This window comes from Dendropsophus ebraccatus, chromosome 2 (genome assembly GCF_027789765.1).
Source record: "Dendropsophus ebraccatus isolate aDenEbr1 chromosome 2, aDenEbr1.pat, whole genome shotgun sequence".
NCBI classification, from domain to species: Eukaryota; Metazoa; Chordata; class Amphibia; order Anura; family Hylidae; genus Dendropsophus; species Dendropsophus ebraccatus.
In genome coordinates, this window is record NC_091455.1 from 202,511,585 (window position 1) to 202,529,514 (window position 17,930).

Genomic DNA, 17,930 nt, shown 5'->3' on the forward strand with positions numbered 1-17,930 from the left:
CAGACGTACAATCCTTAAGGCAACGTCTCCATCCATGAGAGGGAGCAGCAACCAGGGGCATTAAGGAGCATTAGAGTCCCAGACTCAGAATGACTTCTCCTGGATTGTGATCTATGCTCAGTATTTACTTTGGCAGTGACTCCGAAAGGCTGGATTTACCGAGCAGTAGGCAGCACCATTCTGCAAGTCAATGCTGGTGTATACAGCCGAGACTGAGCCAGATTCTTATTAGTGACATACATTGCTAGTATTACTTTTCTAATTTAGTATTTAGAGTGGTCCTCTTCTGGGTGTGCTGTTTGCCCTTTTCTCTGTCTAGTTGCCTTCGGCCCACAGATCAAGGTAATCAATTAATAATTTATCCTGCTCTGCAGATCCCCCTACAGCATGGGTCTCCAAACTGCGGCCCTGCAGCTGTTGCAATACTACATTTCCCATCATACCTGGACAGACAAATCCAAAGCTTTAGCTGTCTGGGTATGATGGGAATTGTGGTTTTCTAACAGCTGGAGGGCCACAGTTTGGAGACCCATGCCCTAGAGGGTAGCAGAAACATTTTTTTTATACATTTTAGAGACACAGAAGTCTGTCAACAGAACTCCCCCCACTCCCCTGATCCATCTAGCCCACCCTTAGATTATTTCCTTTATTATTATTAGGTTAATTTATGATTAAGTTTACACTGAGTTCATAGATATATAGAGCAGCTACAGATACATCCCCCTTTCACAGCATTCATATCTAGATACAGAGCCTCCAACTGCAGCTACATCCCCCCCCCTTCAGCCCTCTCCTCTCACAGCACCCCATTCTAGATACAGAACCTGCAGCTTCACCCCCTCTTCCCACCACCACATTAAACATTGTATAGTCTTATGGATATATAAAGAGAGGAGCTGCATGCCCCTCTTTACTTTTTAACTTTCACAGTCCAAGATAAATAGGCAATCTGCAGCTGCATCCCCCTCCTCACTCCTCCCCTCTCACAGCACACAGCCCATCACAGATCAATCCCTCCCCTCACTGCTCCCCCTGTCTGCTATTTATCGCATTACACTAGATGAATATTTTAGCGACTCAAAAGTTTTATGAACCTTTATAGAGAACCTGCAGGCAGGGAAAGCGGAACTGCGGGCAGATGTGAAGGGAAGAGGATGCCACCTTCCCATATTACTGAATTTCATCTGATCATATGTCCTACTGATTTATGCAGAAATGATATCATGCATTTTGGATGTCTTTCTGGTAGAACATAGAATTATGAGATAGGTAGGACCTTTCAGACTAGGTTGTAGAGAAGTGGGGGCTGCAGGGAAGTAAGTAAACAATTTTGGTGCTGTTAGGTGACATCTCTTACAGACCAGTGCCTTCTATAGGGGTGACATCACAACTTTGCAGGAATCTTATCTTCACACTCAATATATAACGCTATAATAACTCGGCTGAGAGGGAGGTACAAGGCAGCAAACAGCTGGGAGCGAGAGCTCAGGTCGGGTCAGACCGGTCTGGAGAGGTGGAAATTTCTCCAATTATTGCAGCAAGCCGCGGCCTGTAAAATTAAATCAATTTGTTCTCTTCCTGAGAGACTGTGTGGTGTGAGATCACAACGTTGTATAATGAGGGTGAGTCACTTCCGTGGATGAGGCCAGAGATCGTGCAGGGCTGTGGATTTATAAGATGCACCACATATCTCCCTAATGTTAGACCCAGCTGTCAGCCGGGGGATTACAGATAGCCCCAGGACCCCCAGTAGACTCCAGTCGCATTGTTACTGGTGATAATCATAGGTTTATCTTATATATAGTCAATTGTGTGCCTGTAATTTCATGCAGGGTTTTATAGATGCAAATCCGGAGCTTCCTGGTTCATGTGTAGCACAGCAATACAAGTAAAGGAAAAACTGTACAGGTGCCCATACACTAAATGCAGCATCTGGGAATGAAAAAAATTTGTCTGAACTTGACGAACTGTATGTTTGCCTTATAACTCTCCTCTAATAGATGATGCAGGGGATAGAAGGATCAGGCATGGTGGATTTTAACTGCCTCATCCTGTTGTTCCAGGAGAGGTAAATCGGTGCCAGAGCTGTCTAGCTGCAGTGTAAAGGGGTTCTTAAGGCCTTATTCACACATCCCGTAAAGTTGTCCCTAATCCGGATCTGTAATCACAGTTCAACTTAGTACCCATTGATTTATATTGGGCTATTCACACAGTCTGTGTTAATTTTAATTTGTAATCCATTCCATAAAAAAAGGACATGTCCTAGTGCGGATTGTAATTACAGTACGGATTACCAACAGAAGTCTATGGGATCCATATTTTTTACCGATGTTACATCTGTGACATCCACAAAAAACACGGATCAAATCTATGCAAACTAGTACTATTCACATTTTACAGAAACGGGTGCAGTTACGCATGCAAATCCGGATGATTTTCCACGGATCACGGAGAAAAAATAGCAAAAGGTTTTGCAACGCAGAAAAATCACTGAATGTGTGAATGAGACCTAAGGCTTAGAAAAACATGGCTGCTTTCTTCCAAAACCACCACGCTCCTCCTCAGTTTATATGTGTTTTTTTTCCCCACATATAAAACTTTTTTCCGATACGAAATGAGAGTTATGAATTAGTGAAGGGGAATCCTCTTAGGGACCTTCATCAGATACTCTCTGTGTCCTGCATTTTATGGACAGCACATTATTTCTACAAAACACTATGCAATACAGAGGGACCTCAAGGAAAAGAGGAGTCTAAAGTAGGACAGAGGAATCTGGAATTAAATACAGGGGTCTGCCGAACAGGGGAGTCTGGAAGGGACAGAGAGGTCTGGAGTAGGACAGATGGGTCTGGAAGGCAATGGAGGAGAGACAGTGAAGTCCGGAGGAAGGATGAGAAGAATCTGGAGGGGACAAAGGGGTCCAGAGGAGACATAGGCTCTGGAGGAGACAAAGAAGTCTGTAGAGGATAGAGGAGATGAAGGATGATGGACAGCTATCTTATATGTATGGATAATGTATGATCAGCTTTTTTGTAGGACCCTTCTGACAATACAAATTTGTAAAAATCAGACAAACCCTTTAAATGCAGTTCAGAGTGTGAATGGTGGCTTCCATGTGGATTCTGTAACATGATCGGTCAGCTGGTCCATACGATGAGCAGCCCCAACTCAGGTCCAATCACATAATGTACAGTATATCGAGTCTCTGTGTACGTTGTGTTATTAGGATTTGGGCACTCCGACACCCACATATATCAGCACATCCGGCCTAGTTAGAAAAATAATGCACAGCGCTCGGTGGAGAGTCAGTTTGTGTGGTTACAGAGACCAAAAGACAAAGAACATGGGGCAAAAAGTAGTGGGCCCATAGGTAAACCAGGAGCTGAGAGGGACAAAATCCAAATGTACCTGAGCCTTTTGGTGTTGATGGAGCAGAAAATCCCTAAACAGATCCATTTAACACTGTATATTAAGAGGAATGATGACAATGTGAGATATGTCGCCATTACATGTCCAAGGCATGTAGTTGGCCAGTGATGTTCACACCTAGCTCACTCTACGATGGTGACTGTGGAGAGAGTATCGTGCTTTCCTTTAGGCCAGTCTTAGATGCCCTCCCCTCTTAGTTTAGATGACACGAGGTGTACAGACAAAGTGACATTATCATTCATTAACCATGATGTCAGAACTTTCTATAGGCATAGGTATCAACAGATACGGTCTTCCAAGTATATGACTGTGTTCTTGCCTACAACGTCACTGAAGAATAGACTTTTCTTTCTAGCTACATACATAGTAGAATAGAGAACTGGTAATGGTGACGAAAGCTCAACACAAAATCACTGGCTAACCAAATGCAGTAAAAATAATGATTTAAAGGCTATCTCCACCTATATTGTGAATATAAGGGAAGCTGAGGCATGCACAGCTGTTTGCTAGATTCTGTAGAGCTCTCTTTTGATGTGGAAGGAATACTTTAGGTCAAGGATCCTGCAAAGAAAGAAAATTGCTGTTGACTACCTGAGCTCCTCATACCTCAGCTTCCTTATACCTGGGGCACTAAACATCTTATAGCTCTTGTGATGTGATCTCAACATACACATGACATCATCAGTCACTCATCATTTTACATATTTGTGTTTCTGTTTCAGGTCGTTGGCTGTCAGTCAGCAGTACTCGTCCCTTGGAACTCAGCCCATCCCATGCGGAACCATCCCTGGCCTTGTAGCCAAACAGATGCGGTTCTGCCGGAATTATATGGAGATAATGCCCAGCGTGGCCGAAGGAGTCAAAATCGGCATCCAGGAGTGTCAGCACCAATTTCGCGGGAGGAGGTGGAATTGTACAACAGTAAATGACAACCTGGCAATTTTCGGCCCAGTGCTGGATAAAGGTAAAGATGGTTCCTTATTGAATGATCACTATTAACCCTTAGGCCATGTTCACACAACGTAAGTTTTAAATTAATTACGCCCATTGTTGCCGATTCGCAACAACAGCTGTGATTAATTCAAAACTTACGTGCACTGCAGGCTGACACATAGTATACACTCCGTCCGGGATCCCTAGCGGCCGCACGAAAAACTGACTTGTCAGTTTTGTGCAGCCGCTATTCATTGAATAGCAGCCGCACAAGCCTGACAAGTCACACAATGGAGTGTGCGGATGCGGACACACACGGATGCGGCCAATTCAGCACAAAGGAAGATCATCCAGCTGGTACTGCAGTACCGGCCAGGATGATCTTCACAGACACCGGACGTTCTGTGACCTGGCCGGGTCACAGAAGGGCCGGTGTTTTACGCCATGTGAACATAACCTTAAAGTGTATATCCAGTGATTAGTGAAAGATGACGCAGTACTGTGCAGTCATTGTTCTCATATAAATCATATGCCCTCCCCGCTCCACTAATCATCTAACTATGCCTTATGAGATGAAGCTTCCCACTGAGTCCCCATAGTTCCCACCTCCAGCACAAGACCTAGGTTAATTTAAGTCTGTGGCACTTGGTCTCATGCTATGAAAAGATATCAGAATGAGGCAAGGAGGACAGGCACTCAAAAACCTATACCAGTACCAAACTCAAAACTAATGTGTATTAGAAAAATAATTATGGTGCACAGTGCTGCTTGATTAACAAATGTAACCCCCTCAACTGGAGGTGCTCTATAGCAGTGCTTCTCAAACTGTGAGGCGGGCCTCACCAGTGAGGCGCCCCTAGTTGTTGGTGAGGCCCTGCTGAGGAGCCAGTCCTTTTGCTGTTTGCAGAAATCTGCATTTTAACAACATTATTAATTTATTTTGTACTTGCTTTATTAGCATATCGAGCTTAGAAGACAGGTGAAAGGTAGCCCTAGCATTATTCTGAACTTTTAAATGGACATTCACCACAGATAGTGAGGCCCAGGCTCCCTCTTGGTCAGTCTGGTAAGGCCCAGGCATTGCCTTGGTCTGTTGGGTGAGGCTCCAGTAGAAGAAGTTTGAAAAGCTCTGCTCTATAGAGGTCTTAGCTATCAAAATTCTGCCGATGCTGCTTTATATTTTTTTAAGTTGTCCAACCACTTAACCTAATTTTTAAACTTTTTAAGTCCCACCTCTAAAATCCTAAGAAAAAAGTTACTCTTTTTCAAATTAGGACAGTCCCTTTAGGTTTTCTTACTACACGACTAGACATTCTCTTTAAGTTTTCTTGCTACAAGACTAGACAGACCCTATAAGTTTTCTTTCTATAAGCATGGACTATAACACTCATTTTTCTAATCTATTTCTAGCAGATTATTGCTCCGTGTAATAAAAACAATCAGCTAATGAAAACCATTATCGGCTGATTATGTTTGTTCCAACCTAAAAATCATTTATTGCCAGGGGCGCATTGCCACATGTAATGGCGATGCGTGACTGACGGCCGATGAATGTGTAAAAAAATAAAGTTCATACATACTTGTCCAAGCTTCCATTGTTCTCCTCACTTCTGCCCGCTACCCACAGTTGCTGCTAGAACTTCAGAGACGGTCTCTGAAGTGATAGGGCACTCAGCCAATCAGTGGCCTAGATGTGACTGCTGCGGCCAGTGATTGGCTGAGCAGCCTGTCACTTCAGAGACTAGCTCTGAAGTTCCATTGGCGGCTGCGGGCAGAAGCGAGGAGAACACTGTGACTGTGGAGAGGTATGTATAAAATTTTATATTTTAGACTTTTAAAGCAATGGCCGCATGGATATCACTTACGATGCCCATGCAGCCCTTGCTGCATAGTTAGAGAGCTGTATAATGGAATTTCTGTAGCAACTGTTGGGGAAGGTGTTTTTTTCAGGACTTTTTGTAGATTATAATGAAGGATTTCTAGCCTTCTTTAGACCTACCTGCACAGCTGAGGCATTGGCCCGTGGATTTGGGGTCTCGTGTTTCCACTCTTCTCTTTTTGGATGCACATTAAAAATTTTTTTTACTGGTTTCACGAGAGCAGAATAAGGAACATGAAAGAGCCTTCGAGTGGCACAGCCCCCCCTTCCCCCATTGTCAGTGACTTGTGCCCCTTACATTAGTCTGTAGATCAAGGGTCCTTGGCGCTGGAGAATGAGCCGCCTGTTACCCCAGAATATTCCTCAAAGCCTTTATTTTGGTCTTTTTTTCTGCCTGTGTTATAATATTAGTCACAGCTCATTACCACCACTAATCGAGTTGGGAGGCCGGCGCGTTTCACAGCAAAATATCACAAAATCTCTTCTAAAGGCGACAAAGTCTATTTGGCTTTTAAGGGTTCTTTGTGTACTTCAGTATTTCTTAATGGCGTCCATCAGTGTAGAGACGTTACTATTATCCTCCCATGCTTTAAAGTTGTTCTGTATCTGAAATATCTGGTGTCATTTAATCACCAAGCTGAAAAGTAATTTTGTTGGGAAAACATTTATCAGCACACATTATGACTCTGGATGCATCGTGATCCTCAGCAGACCCAGGGTTGCTGTTTTTTTTGTTTTTTTTAGCATTGATGCTATTATAGAAAAAACATGACGTCATGGCTGCAGACTGCTTGGTTTGTTGATTGTTAATCTTCTTCGTGTCCTAGTACACTGTCTGGCTGCTTGGTTAGCTTCATCACTGGTTGGTTGGCTGGTTGATTGATTGATTGGTTGGTAAGATAACTCCTTTATGTCTTGGTTGGTTATTTGGTTAGCTTCTTTATGCCCTGGTTGGTTGGATAGTTGCTTCAAATCCTCATATACTGCTTAGTATGTAGTTAAATTTGCATCTCAATATCTTCATTGGTTAATTGTTGGTTGGCTGGTTAGCGTATTCAGATTCTAGTACATGGTTGGTTGGTTGGTTGGTTGGTTAATTGGTCAATTGCTTGGTTGGTTATCTTGTTTAATGGTGCTTTTACACACAGATTTATCTGACAGATCTTTGTAGCCAAAGCCAGGAACAGACTATAAACAGGTCATAAAGGAAAGGCTGAGATTTCTCCTCTTTTCAAATCCATTCCTGGCTTTGGCTTAAAAAATCTGTCAGATACATCTGTCTGTGTAAATGCACCATAATGCTACGTTTACACAGAAAAATTATTGGGTGAATTTTCGCGATAACGATCGCATTGAGCGATAATTGTTCCGTGTAAACGCAGCTGATCGTTCGCAAAAAAAATAGTTGCTTGACTTAACGATAAAATAAAGTGTTAAATTAATCGAGCAATGTCTTGATGATGTCTATTCACGTCATTATATTATATCACTGATGTCATACAAGGGACAGGGCTGTGGCTACCTCTCACACATGATATAGGGTTGGTTGTCAGCAGTAATTACTGTAATGTACAGTGTGTGGATCATTACAGTGATAAAAAAAAAATTACTTTGTGGGTTATACTCATATTACAATATTCCAAACAAAAGGGTTCACAACACAGTTTTCTTCTTATACTGATATTAGAACAGATGGGGTCACATGACACAGCCAGACCTTTCGAGTACTTAGTTAACCAGTCAGAGGCTGGAAGCTTTTCCTTCCTGGGTTCATTGCCTGGAGGTGACACGTTGTAAGGTTCAGCAGGGGCTGAAAAGATGACCCCAGAATCCAGGTTATGACTTGTGACCTGCGGAAGGTGAATGGTTACCATTCAGGATGTGTTCGGGGGGCCCTTCTTTTGATAAATCCGTGTTTCTCGTTTCTGCGGGAAGCAATGGCACCAGCATTTTATGAAAAAGTTTCTGTAAAAGAAGTTGACGGGAGACCCTGGTCCACTCCCCGCTGGGATATGCTGCAGGCACAATATCTCAGAGACCATGAGATTAAGCCAAAGAGAAAAAAAGTGAGAACGCTCGCCCACAATTCACACGCCCTTTAGATTGTTTTATTAAACCATTTCAATAGGGATTTCCCTTTTGGCCGACAGCGAGGCCCTCCGAATGCATAGTTCTAGGTTGCTATGACTTAGTTGGTCCTTGCTAATCACTGCTGAGGGTGAATTTCATATAAAATATCTGGGGCCATTGTGCACGTAATGTGGCGTGACAGTGCCAACACAAAGGGGGATTCATTCTCCCAGCAGGTAATAAGGACGATTTGCCATACCGGTCGGGCAGGGTTAAGGGGAATTGTCACATGTGATCAGACCCCTCAAACACAACCTCCTATTCAGTCCTCAGGTGGGCCTGATGCAGTCCTATTGTTCTGACACTTTCCTTCCAATTTCCACTTGTCACAAGCAGATATTCTACTGATCGGGGTGGGGGTGGGGTATCTGAGACCTTTTCACCCTCATCTTCCTCCGCTGTGAAACGGCAGTTATGACTTTTTTACTGCTCTTTGGGTCTTTAGGATCTAGATTTAATTTGTGTGGTGTGTTAAGGTCTGTACAAAGGTTACAGTATTTTCTACGAATGGGTGGCAAAACCTACAAGGTGTCAACAATGATGGGAGTGACTGTCCACAAGTAAAATGTAGCCACTCTCGTAAATTGTTTTTCTGCAGTTTTGGGTGCCATACATGTCTTAACGCCAGGATCATATGCCTCTATGCAAGCCATAGAAGAGATATTCATTAATTATAAATAATAAGTTTTCTCATTGTTTTATAACATTTGAAACATCACAGGATCACAGGACAAAATGTCCCTTTTCTTTGTATGCTTTTCTAAGCATGCTCTGTGACCCGAGGTAATTCTACAAGGAAGGTGAGACTAAGCTCCTTTTGTCTCCTTTATCTACTGGTGTCTCTATCTGCTGAGTTAGATAGAACCTCCTCCTTACCATCACAGATACAGCCAGAAGACTTAGCTTAGTTTTATGTCTAGAGGACAAAATGAAATATGAAATCTTTTTTTTGTTTATTATAGTGCTTCTCTCTATGCATCTTTTAGGGTGTGCGTTTTACCTTGTTACCTCGACACCAGTATATGTTAGGTATTAGTGAGCTACACTCTTTCCTTTTTTGCCAAAAGGAAATCTGTCAAGTATATATATATATATATATATATTATTAACAGATTTATAATAGATTATAATAGATGTAGTAAAATAGAAGGCCATGGGCTATAAAACCCAACATGGTCTTCATACAGTAAAACTAGACCAAATCCGAGATGTTATCTTTAATGCCAGATAAAATATCCTTGGTGTCAGTAACAGATATAATATCCTTGGTGTCAGTCATAGATATTATATCTTTGGTGCCAGTGACAAATAAGATGTCCTTGGTGCCAGTCACAGATAGGATATCCTTGTTGCCAGTCCCAAATATTGTATCCTTGGTGTCATTCACAGATATGATGTCTTTGGTGCCCGTGACAGATACAATATTCTTGGCATCAGTCACAGATATGTTATTTTTGGTGCCATCTTGGTGCCACAGATAGCTGTTAAGGCAGTGAGGAATATAATATCCTTGGTGCCAGCTGTTTAGATCCTCACACTGTTATTACAGGGGTCGGTGACATAGATGGTAGGGTCCAGCAGGTTGCAGCCTGCTATCTGCCCTAGTGAATACCTGGCAGCGGCTGTATCTTGGCTTGATAACTTCTTTATGCAGAAGAGCCTGGCAGATTTACTGGTGACAGAAATGATCCGGAAACTTTAAGGGTTCAGCTCAGGGTAACAGTATTTTTAGTGCTCATCCTATGATCTATTGTTAGAAAACAAACAGTACTGAGCTGCGAGCTGAAAGTAAAATTTAATTAGTGTTATAGTAACTACTGACAAACTTGTACTATGTACTGTGTATAGTGTGCCAACTATCAGGAGTAGAGACACTGTGCCAACAGTGATAGAGATGTACTCACATGGGCACTTTCATACCTATACTATGTGCTGTGTATAGTGTGCCAACTACCAAGAGAAAAACAATGCGTCAACAGTGAGAGAGATGTACACACATGGGCATTCATATCCATACTATGTGTTATGTACAGTATATTGTGCCAAATACTTAAAGTAAAAGCACTGTGCACCTCTGTGAAAGAAATTAAATTCTGTCAGACAGAACTAAGCTTGTGTGGCTAAGCCTATATTTGTGTGGTACTCTCAGTGACCCTCCAAACCTCACATCCCCCATCTTGTGTCTTTGCCTATCTGTGCGATTCTCTCAGTGAACCAACTGAGAATCTAATTGTTTGTCTTTATTTATTTCCAGCAACGCGAGAGTCGGCTTTTGTTCATGCCATTGCCTCAGCTGGAGTGGCCTTCGCTGTCACCAGAGCTTGTGCTGAGGGGTCTGCAACAATCTGTGGATGTGACAACCACCACAAGGGTCCCCCAGGTGAAGGTTGGAAATGGGGCGGCTGTAGTGAAGACATGGACTTCGGAAGTATGGTGTCTCGAGAGTTTGCAGATGCTCGAGAGAACAGACCAGACGCACGTTCAGCCATGAACAGACACAACAATGAAGCAGGAAGAACAGTAAGTACATAGAAAGACAAAAAATTTTAATAATGGTTTTACAGTAAGACCCAATTCATATTTCCCTAATTATGACCATTTCAGGTAGTAATAGTTTAGAAATATGTGATTGATTGCGATGGCGGCACCATAAAAAAATGTATCTGCCAGGTCAGATTTCTTTCAATGTTGCCAACTAAAAATGTAGGTCTTTGGTGTGCTTGGACATGTGTGACTGATCATTGGCCACTTACCTTAGTGACTGGATTTTTCATAAGCAGGATCTGACGTATGACTGATAACCCGCATACAAGCCAATATGTATGTTTTTGGCCCCATCTACATGTCATACATGTATGCAACACAGTTAACCTTAAAAAGCGGGATTAAGTCAGAGAAGAGAGCCTCCAAGGTGTGGCCAGCATTATGATTTCATACCCATCGTGATTTTTCTACGTATTATTGGTCATAGTATAGCTGACTAAAGCTCTTCTTGTTTCCATCTTCTACAGTCCATTACAGACCACAGACACCTTAAGTGTAAGTGTCACGGGCTGTCCGGAAGCTGTGAGGTGAAGACATGTTGGTGGTCACAACCGGATTTTCGCATGATTGGAGATTATCTAAAGGACAAGTATGACAGCGCTTCAGAGATGGTTGTGGAGAAGCACCGTGAATCCCGCGGATGGGTTGAGACCCTACGACCAAAATACACCTTTTTTAAGCCACCAACTGAAAGAGATCTCATTTATTATGAGAGCTCTCCTAACTTTTGTGAGCCCAACCCTGAGACTGGATCTTTTGGAACACGAGACAGGATATGCAATGTCACCTCTCACGGGATTGATGGGTGCGATCTCTTATGCTGTGGGCGAGGACACAACACAAGGACTGAGAAGAGGAAAGAAAAATGTCATTGCATCTTTCATTGGTGTTGCTATGTCAGCTGTCAGGAATGCATAAGGGTCTATGATGTCCACACATGCAAATAAGCAAGGACATACTCCCAACCATAAACTAAAGACTGTGTTGTCCAGGCTTGGCTCAGTGAGTCCTTTCAATACGACAGAGACCTTTAACTGACTAGTGTGCTACAGCATCTCAAAAGTCCCAAGATGCCCTGGAGAGTAGCCTTTCACCTAAGTGGAAATATCTCAAAACACATTGTTGATATACAATGCTGATGATGAGAACAAACGTTCTAACAAGTCACCGTGGTCCGGAACGTAGATGTAATATTGTGTCAATATCTACATTTAACCCTTAGTTACAGAAAAGGTTCTGATGGAGTCTATAAATTTAACATTCCAGATACAATTGTTTTTACTGTAGCACAAAAACACTGCCTGTCTTCTATAATGCTGACTTCAGAGAGAAGATCACCTTTCGATGTCTAGAAGTAGATTAAGCATAATTCAATATAAAGCCAGGTTATGCCTAAGCTGCCATATTTGTATACTAAGTATAACATGATGGTCACTTTCACATGGACAGAAGACATGTAAGTTGCAGACAGCCAGGCACATCCAATCTACATACCCAAGAATCCCCAAATCATTGAGTAAAGCTATAAATGTAGCCATGAAATACCAACATCTTTCATGATCACGGCTATGCTTTGAAATAATTCTCCATTCTTGCAAAATTCATTATGTTGCATTTAAATTATCAGATGGTTGTTGCAGAGAGTAGCCTTGGAGAAAGTGTTTTCAATGGCCGTGAGAAAGGTTAAATGAAATCCCACCGGATAGTGTTTTTACTAATGGACCATGTTGGTATTAGCAACTTTATAGATCAAGTAAGGCTAGAAGCCTTTATACTCATTAGAAAGAAGCCAAATCCACAAATCCCCCACAAAATTTACCAATTGTAATTGTAATGTAATACAGAGGTTTCCAAAAGGAAGTTTAATGGAAGTTTACTACTGCTGTCTCTATTCAGAATACATGAATGCTTGGTCATACTTCAAGGAATGTTCCATCTAGAGTTCTCTAAAGATGGCCATATTTATTAGATAAAAGTGGGTTGTGACAAGTGACAATATTCACCGGTCTTGTTGTTTAGCCTGGCTATACATGATTGATAACCCCAAAGATTTAAAAAAAAAAAAAAAATCCTACTTTAGGCAATAGTGTTTGGCCACCTTTAACCTTTACTGCCAGTGCTAGCCACCTGTAACAGGATGTGAGTTACTTACAGTCTAATGAAATCTGCACTTAACAGGTTCAGCTATTTTACACTGTATTCTTCTTTTACCAGAGTAGATACATTAGACAAGGCCATTAAGACAAGTGCACTGTACCTTTACTACCAAAACCTTCATCAGTCCTGTGTTTCCTCTCCATCTGTACGTTTTTATGTTTATCCACTGATCCTTATTATCTATGGCAGTACAAGACGGAGTTTCTTATTCCGTCACTTTCTGGTTTAACTCCTAATTTTATAGGCTTGCCAATGAATTGCAGTGGACAAACCAAGTGGTCAGTAAACTAAGTACATCAGATCTTTGTGCCCTACATTTGACCCATGTGTATTGGTAGCCAGCCAAAAAGCCCACCCCAATGTACCAATGAGGAATTGTTTGCGGCTGATACGACCAGAACTGGAGGGAACGGAAGGATTGAGAACTCAGAAAGCACTAATCGAAATGGTTTCTTCTTCCCTTTACAATGCTGCTATCCACCCTATAATAACTATACAAATATAATTGTTTTCTTTCTATGAAAGAAATTTAGATGATAGTTTTTTAAGATAAAAAAAAATAAGATGTGAAGTTTTGTACTAATTCATCTTCTGATAATTTTTGTTGCAGTTTATAGAAAGGTCTTAAGTTCTGTGGAGAACGAAGAGAGTATTAGTAGGAGAGTGCAATAGACAGCATGTAGCCGGCTCTTCAAGGACCAGCAAGATCTTAATGATAGATCAGGATAGGAGTCTTTAGATATGACATAGGGAAGGTGGTGAAAGGTGTTATAGACTTCATGTCCTGGAGACAACAAGACCACCTGAGTTCTTGATAAAGAACAAGACGTTGCTCTTGATAATGGATGAAAGTGAGATGGTGTTGGACTGAAACAGGTCGATGACTTATGTGAACGAAGCTCAGCATCCATATGTGTTACTCTTGTGATGGCTGCCAACAATTGGCCATCAGATCGAGAGCCCCCCTAATGTGTCTCATTGTTCTCGTCTTCTGCTTAACTGTTTGTTCCAACCACAACCGAGAAGCCAACCTTTCACAATAAACCTGTCGCCCTCCTTCCTCCATGATGCACGTGTAATGTGTAATATTATGATCCAAAGCTATGTACAAATTAGGTCATGACTTTTTTTGTATTTCTTAAGTTGGATGATTTTTTTATGACTATTTATTTTATGAATAAATGTATATATTAGTGAGAGTATATATTTTCAGAGATAACTTGTCGGGACAGTGTTGTTATCGCTTTGCTACTGTTGTTGTGACCTCAAAGTCTTATTCTGGTTCCTACTGACAGCACATTAGTCATGGCGTTCTGTTATTACCATTGTGTTACCTGTAAATTGCTAGATGTGTTAACTCTATATTGATAATTAAATATGGATTAATTTTAAACAATTTACCAGTGAAGTTGGTGATGCCTTTGCTTAACATTGCAATATACAAAATGGGAAACTTCAGTGAGTCCTCAGATTTACAAGAAAATCATGCGTGAAAATGTCTGTGGAGTATATAAGTCTATTCTGAATGACAATTGGAAGATGGTTGCATGCGCACATGGAGGGGGGGGGGAGTTGCTGGGGGATGTCATTGTCGGGTGTTGTGGAATTTGATTGGTTGCTAGGGGCAAGAAGATGACCGGGATGTGGTCGGCGAGAGTTTCAAGCGGCGATCGGCACCGGAGGGATGGTAAGTATATATGCTTTGTGTGTCTGTTTTTGTTTTGTTTTTTTTTGTTTGTTTTTTTTGAGGGGGGGGTGGCGGACTACTTCTTTAAGTAGTCAAATATTGCTGGCCTCATACATCACTGGTCTCATACGTTTTTGGCACCCTATATCGCTGGCATCATAAATCACTGGCCTTGTATATTACTGCCCCCTTATATTACCAGCCTCATACATCAGCTTCATGTATAAGTCGCCTCATATAGCAACTAAAAATAAATAACCAATACAGTAAGGATTTGCATAACACGCCAGTCACATCAGAGAAGCCACAGAAAACACAGCTATAAAATCCTCCACACGCAGCAGAGACTTGGACACCTGCTCCGTCATTGATCCTCAGAGTCCAGGTGCGCAGATCCCAGATCTTAAGTCAGGTTTCATCTGATAGATCTGCCTCCAGACACTGAAGATGAAGGAGGAGAACAGCTTCAAGGAAACTCCTCACAGCTTGAGATGAGAGGGAGATTGGCCTGTCAGGAACATGTGGGCTTCTCTTATCCTCAGCCTCCCCCGACACCTGGCAGGTCCGTATCACAGGGCTGTGAGTAGCTTACTATGGGGCTTCTCTTATCCTTAGCTTCCCCCGACACCTGGCAGGTCTGTATCACAGGTCGGCAAGCCTGCTACTTTGGGGCTTCTCTTATCCTCAGCCTCCCCTGACACCTGGCATCTCCGTATTACAGGGCGGTAAACTGGCTACCATTGGGTTTCTCATATCCTCAGCCTCCTCTGATACCTGGCAGGTCCATATCCCAGAGTGGTGGGCTGGCTACTATGGGACCTCTTATACACAACCCCTCCTCGACCCTGGCAGGTCCGTATTAAAGGTCAGCAAGCTAGCTACTTTGGAGCTTATCTTAGGGTCCTACTACACGGGTCAACTATGGCCCAATCATTTTAGTAAATGAGCGCCGATCTGCTAGATCGGTGCTCGTTTACTGGACCTATTAGATGGCCTGATAATCAGACAGTAAGGAATTTCAGTAATAGCAATGCGCGGCCGATGGCTGACAATTGCCCAAACACCTGATACCTTACCTCTCCCCCCTCCCGTTCTTCTCTCCTGTGCTCTGCAGGAAGCTGCAGAGCACATAAGAAAAGACCAGGAGTGAGTAGAGGTAAGGTATCAGGTGTTTGGGCAATTGTCAGCCATCGGCCGCGCATTGCTATTACACGTAGCAATGCGTGGTTAGCGCCTGACAAATTTAGGTCCAGACCTAAACCAACGATCAGCCGATGATCGTTGTCGGGCTCCACACTACATAGCCAGACTGCTGTTATAGGGGTCTCCAGACTACTCAGCCAGACTTCCCCTCTAGGGGGCGCTCCAGACTACACAACCAGACTGCTGTTATAGAGAGCGTATCAGACTACACACCCAGGCTGCTGTTATAGGGGGCTCCAGACTACACAGCTAGACTGCTCTTATAGTGGGCGCTCCACACTACACAGCTAGACTGCTGTTATAGGGGGTGAATGGAGAACACAGGAAAAAGTCAGCAGAACACTGGTGGAGCCTGGACGTATAATCTTATTTTTTTCTTTACCTTCACATCGGCCAAACTATTATTACATGTAGCAATACGCGGTTGGTGGCCGATGGTTTTGTAACATGTTGAAAGACAACAATCAGCCAATGATCGGCTCCTCAGCTGATCATTGTCCTTATTACATAGGGCGTTATCTGCCTGATTCTTCCTAATTGGGCAGATAATCATCCTGTGTAATAGGGCCCTTAGTAATATTTAGTTATAATAAACACAAATGTGCAAAAATGCCTTGTGCAAGTCTTACCCCCCACATTCCCCATAGGGTCTCCAAGGTTTTTACAAGTAAAAGGAAGAAATAAAGACATGGACAATTGATTTACAATTCATATGGATTGTCTGACATCTTTCTATATGTTTAGTATGGGATGTTTTTCCATAAATCATGTTTTTCACCTTGATACCGAATAACTGGGTCAGTGTGGTGACAGAGCTTCTCTCTTATATAGGTGTCTCTCAGTATCCCGTCCTTTATGCCCCAGCCAGCAGCCCTCTGCCGAACAAGGGGAATCATTGGCAATTATTTTCTCCAAAACAAAAAGTCCCCTCCTCCTGTCCAGAGTTGGAGACCAAACCAAAGCTTTGCCAATTGGCTTCTTTACAGCAGAGGCTTATTCGGCTTGTAAGGTTCCTTCTGAGTCAAATCAGGAAATCTGTGGTGAATTAAGCGGCTCAGTGAATTATTCCACTAGAAATTGGTGGAGGATTATTTGTTGGACAGAAGTGAGATGCTCTTTTCTTTCATTACGCACAATGGAGGGGCTGAGATCCCCTGAAAACCTCGGCCTTACATTAACCCACAGATTCCTGTATTATTGTCCGCCAGCCCATCCTCTCTATACATTGTGGAGCCTTGATTAATACTGTTTCTGCTTAGAATGGAGCTGCCATTGTCTTCTGCTGGGCCATGATTCGCCTTGTGTGTTTTGTACAGCGTGGCACCGACCTCATACTTTCCATGAAGGGATTAGTACCTATTTAGACACATCAGCTGGATAGCACATTCAAGTGGGAGACGGGGGCCCGATGGGAGAAATTGAGACACTCTTAATAGACTACGCCAGGCTGCATTTGCACACATTCCTTGCAGGTCACTCATGTTCCATCCCAAATCCAATACACCTACTCACCCCGACGCTCCACCACCAGCAGCCCGGCCACTGAACATCTGTCATAAATTCAGCAAAATAAAGAAGATATTATTAACCAAGTATCATGTAAAATCTTTAGAGTCAACTTATATATCTGTAATGACATGAACCTGTAATGTTTGAATCTAAAGCAAAGTGTAATGTCCATTGTTTCAGTTGTTATTGTCAGCTCATTTATCCGATGTTATATACAGGGATTTGACATTTAGAGGATAAAATGATTGTTTATGTGTCAGATAAGTGGAATAACAGGGAGGGACATGGGGGGGGGGGTCACAGTGAAACTAAGAAAAGGACCAATGTCTAATGCTGATCTGAGGCTTGTCCCATTGATCTCCTGAACCCCCCAGTTACATAGGGCCCTGGCTCCTGTAGCTGGTGGAGACCTGGGACTAAGCTAAATCAGAGAGTCACCAGAGAGACCAGAATGTTATT

The 17,930-nt window shown here is 42.5% G+C and overlaps 1 protein-coding gene across 3 annotated transcripts in view; it reads left to right on the plus strand.

The window, feature by feature from the left end:
* Positions 1 to 14,418, plus strand: part of WNT3A (Wnt family member 3A) — a 60,779-nt gene extending 46,361 nt beyond the window's left edge. For 2 of the 3 annotated variants that reach the window (XM_069959152.1, XM_069959153.1), the window contains exons 2-4: positions 4,152 to 4,393; positions 10,626 to 10,891; positions 11,383 to 14,418. In XM_069959152.1, coding sequence (XP_069815253.1) covers positions 4,152 to 4,393; positions 10,626 to 10,891; positions 11,383 to 11,862 — 988 coding nt within the window. In that variant the 3' untranslated portion in view covers positions 11,863 to 14,418. The remainder of the gene's footprint in view (positions 1 to 4,151; positions 4,394 to 10,625; positions 10,892 to 11,382) is intronic. The other variant, XR_011361767.1, reaches the window with a different exon arrangement.
* Positions 14,419 to 17,930: the final 3,512 nt, after the last annotated feature.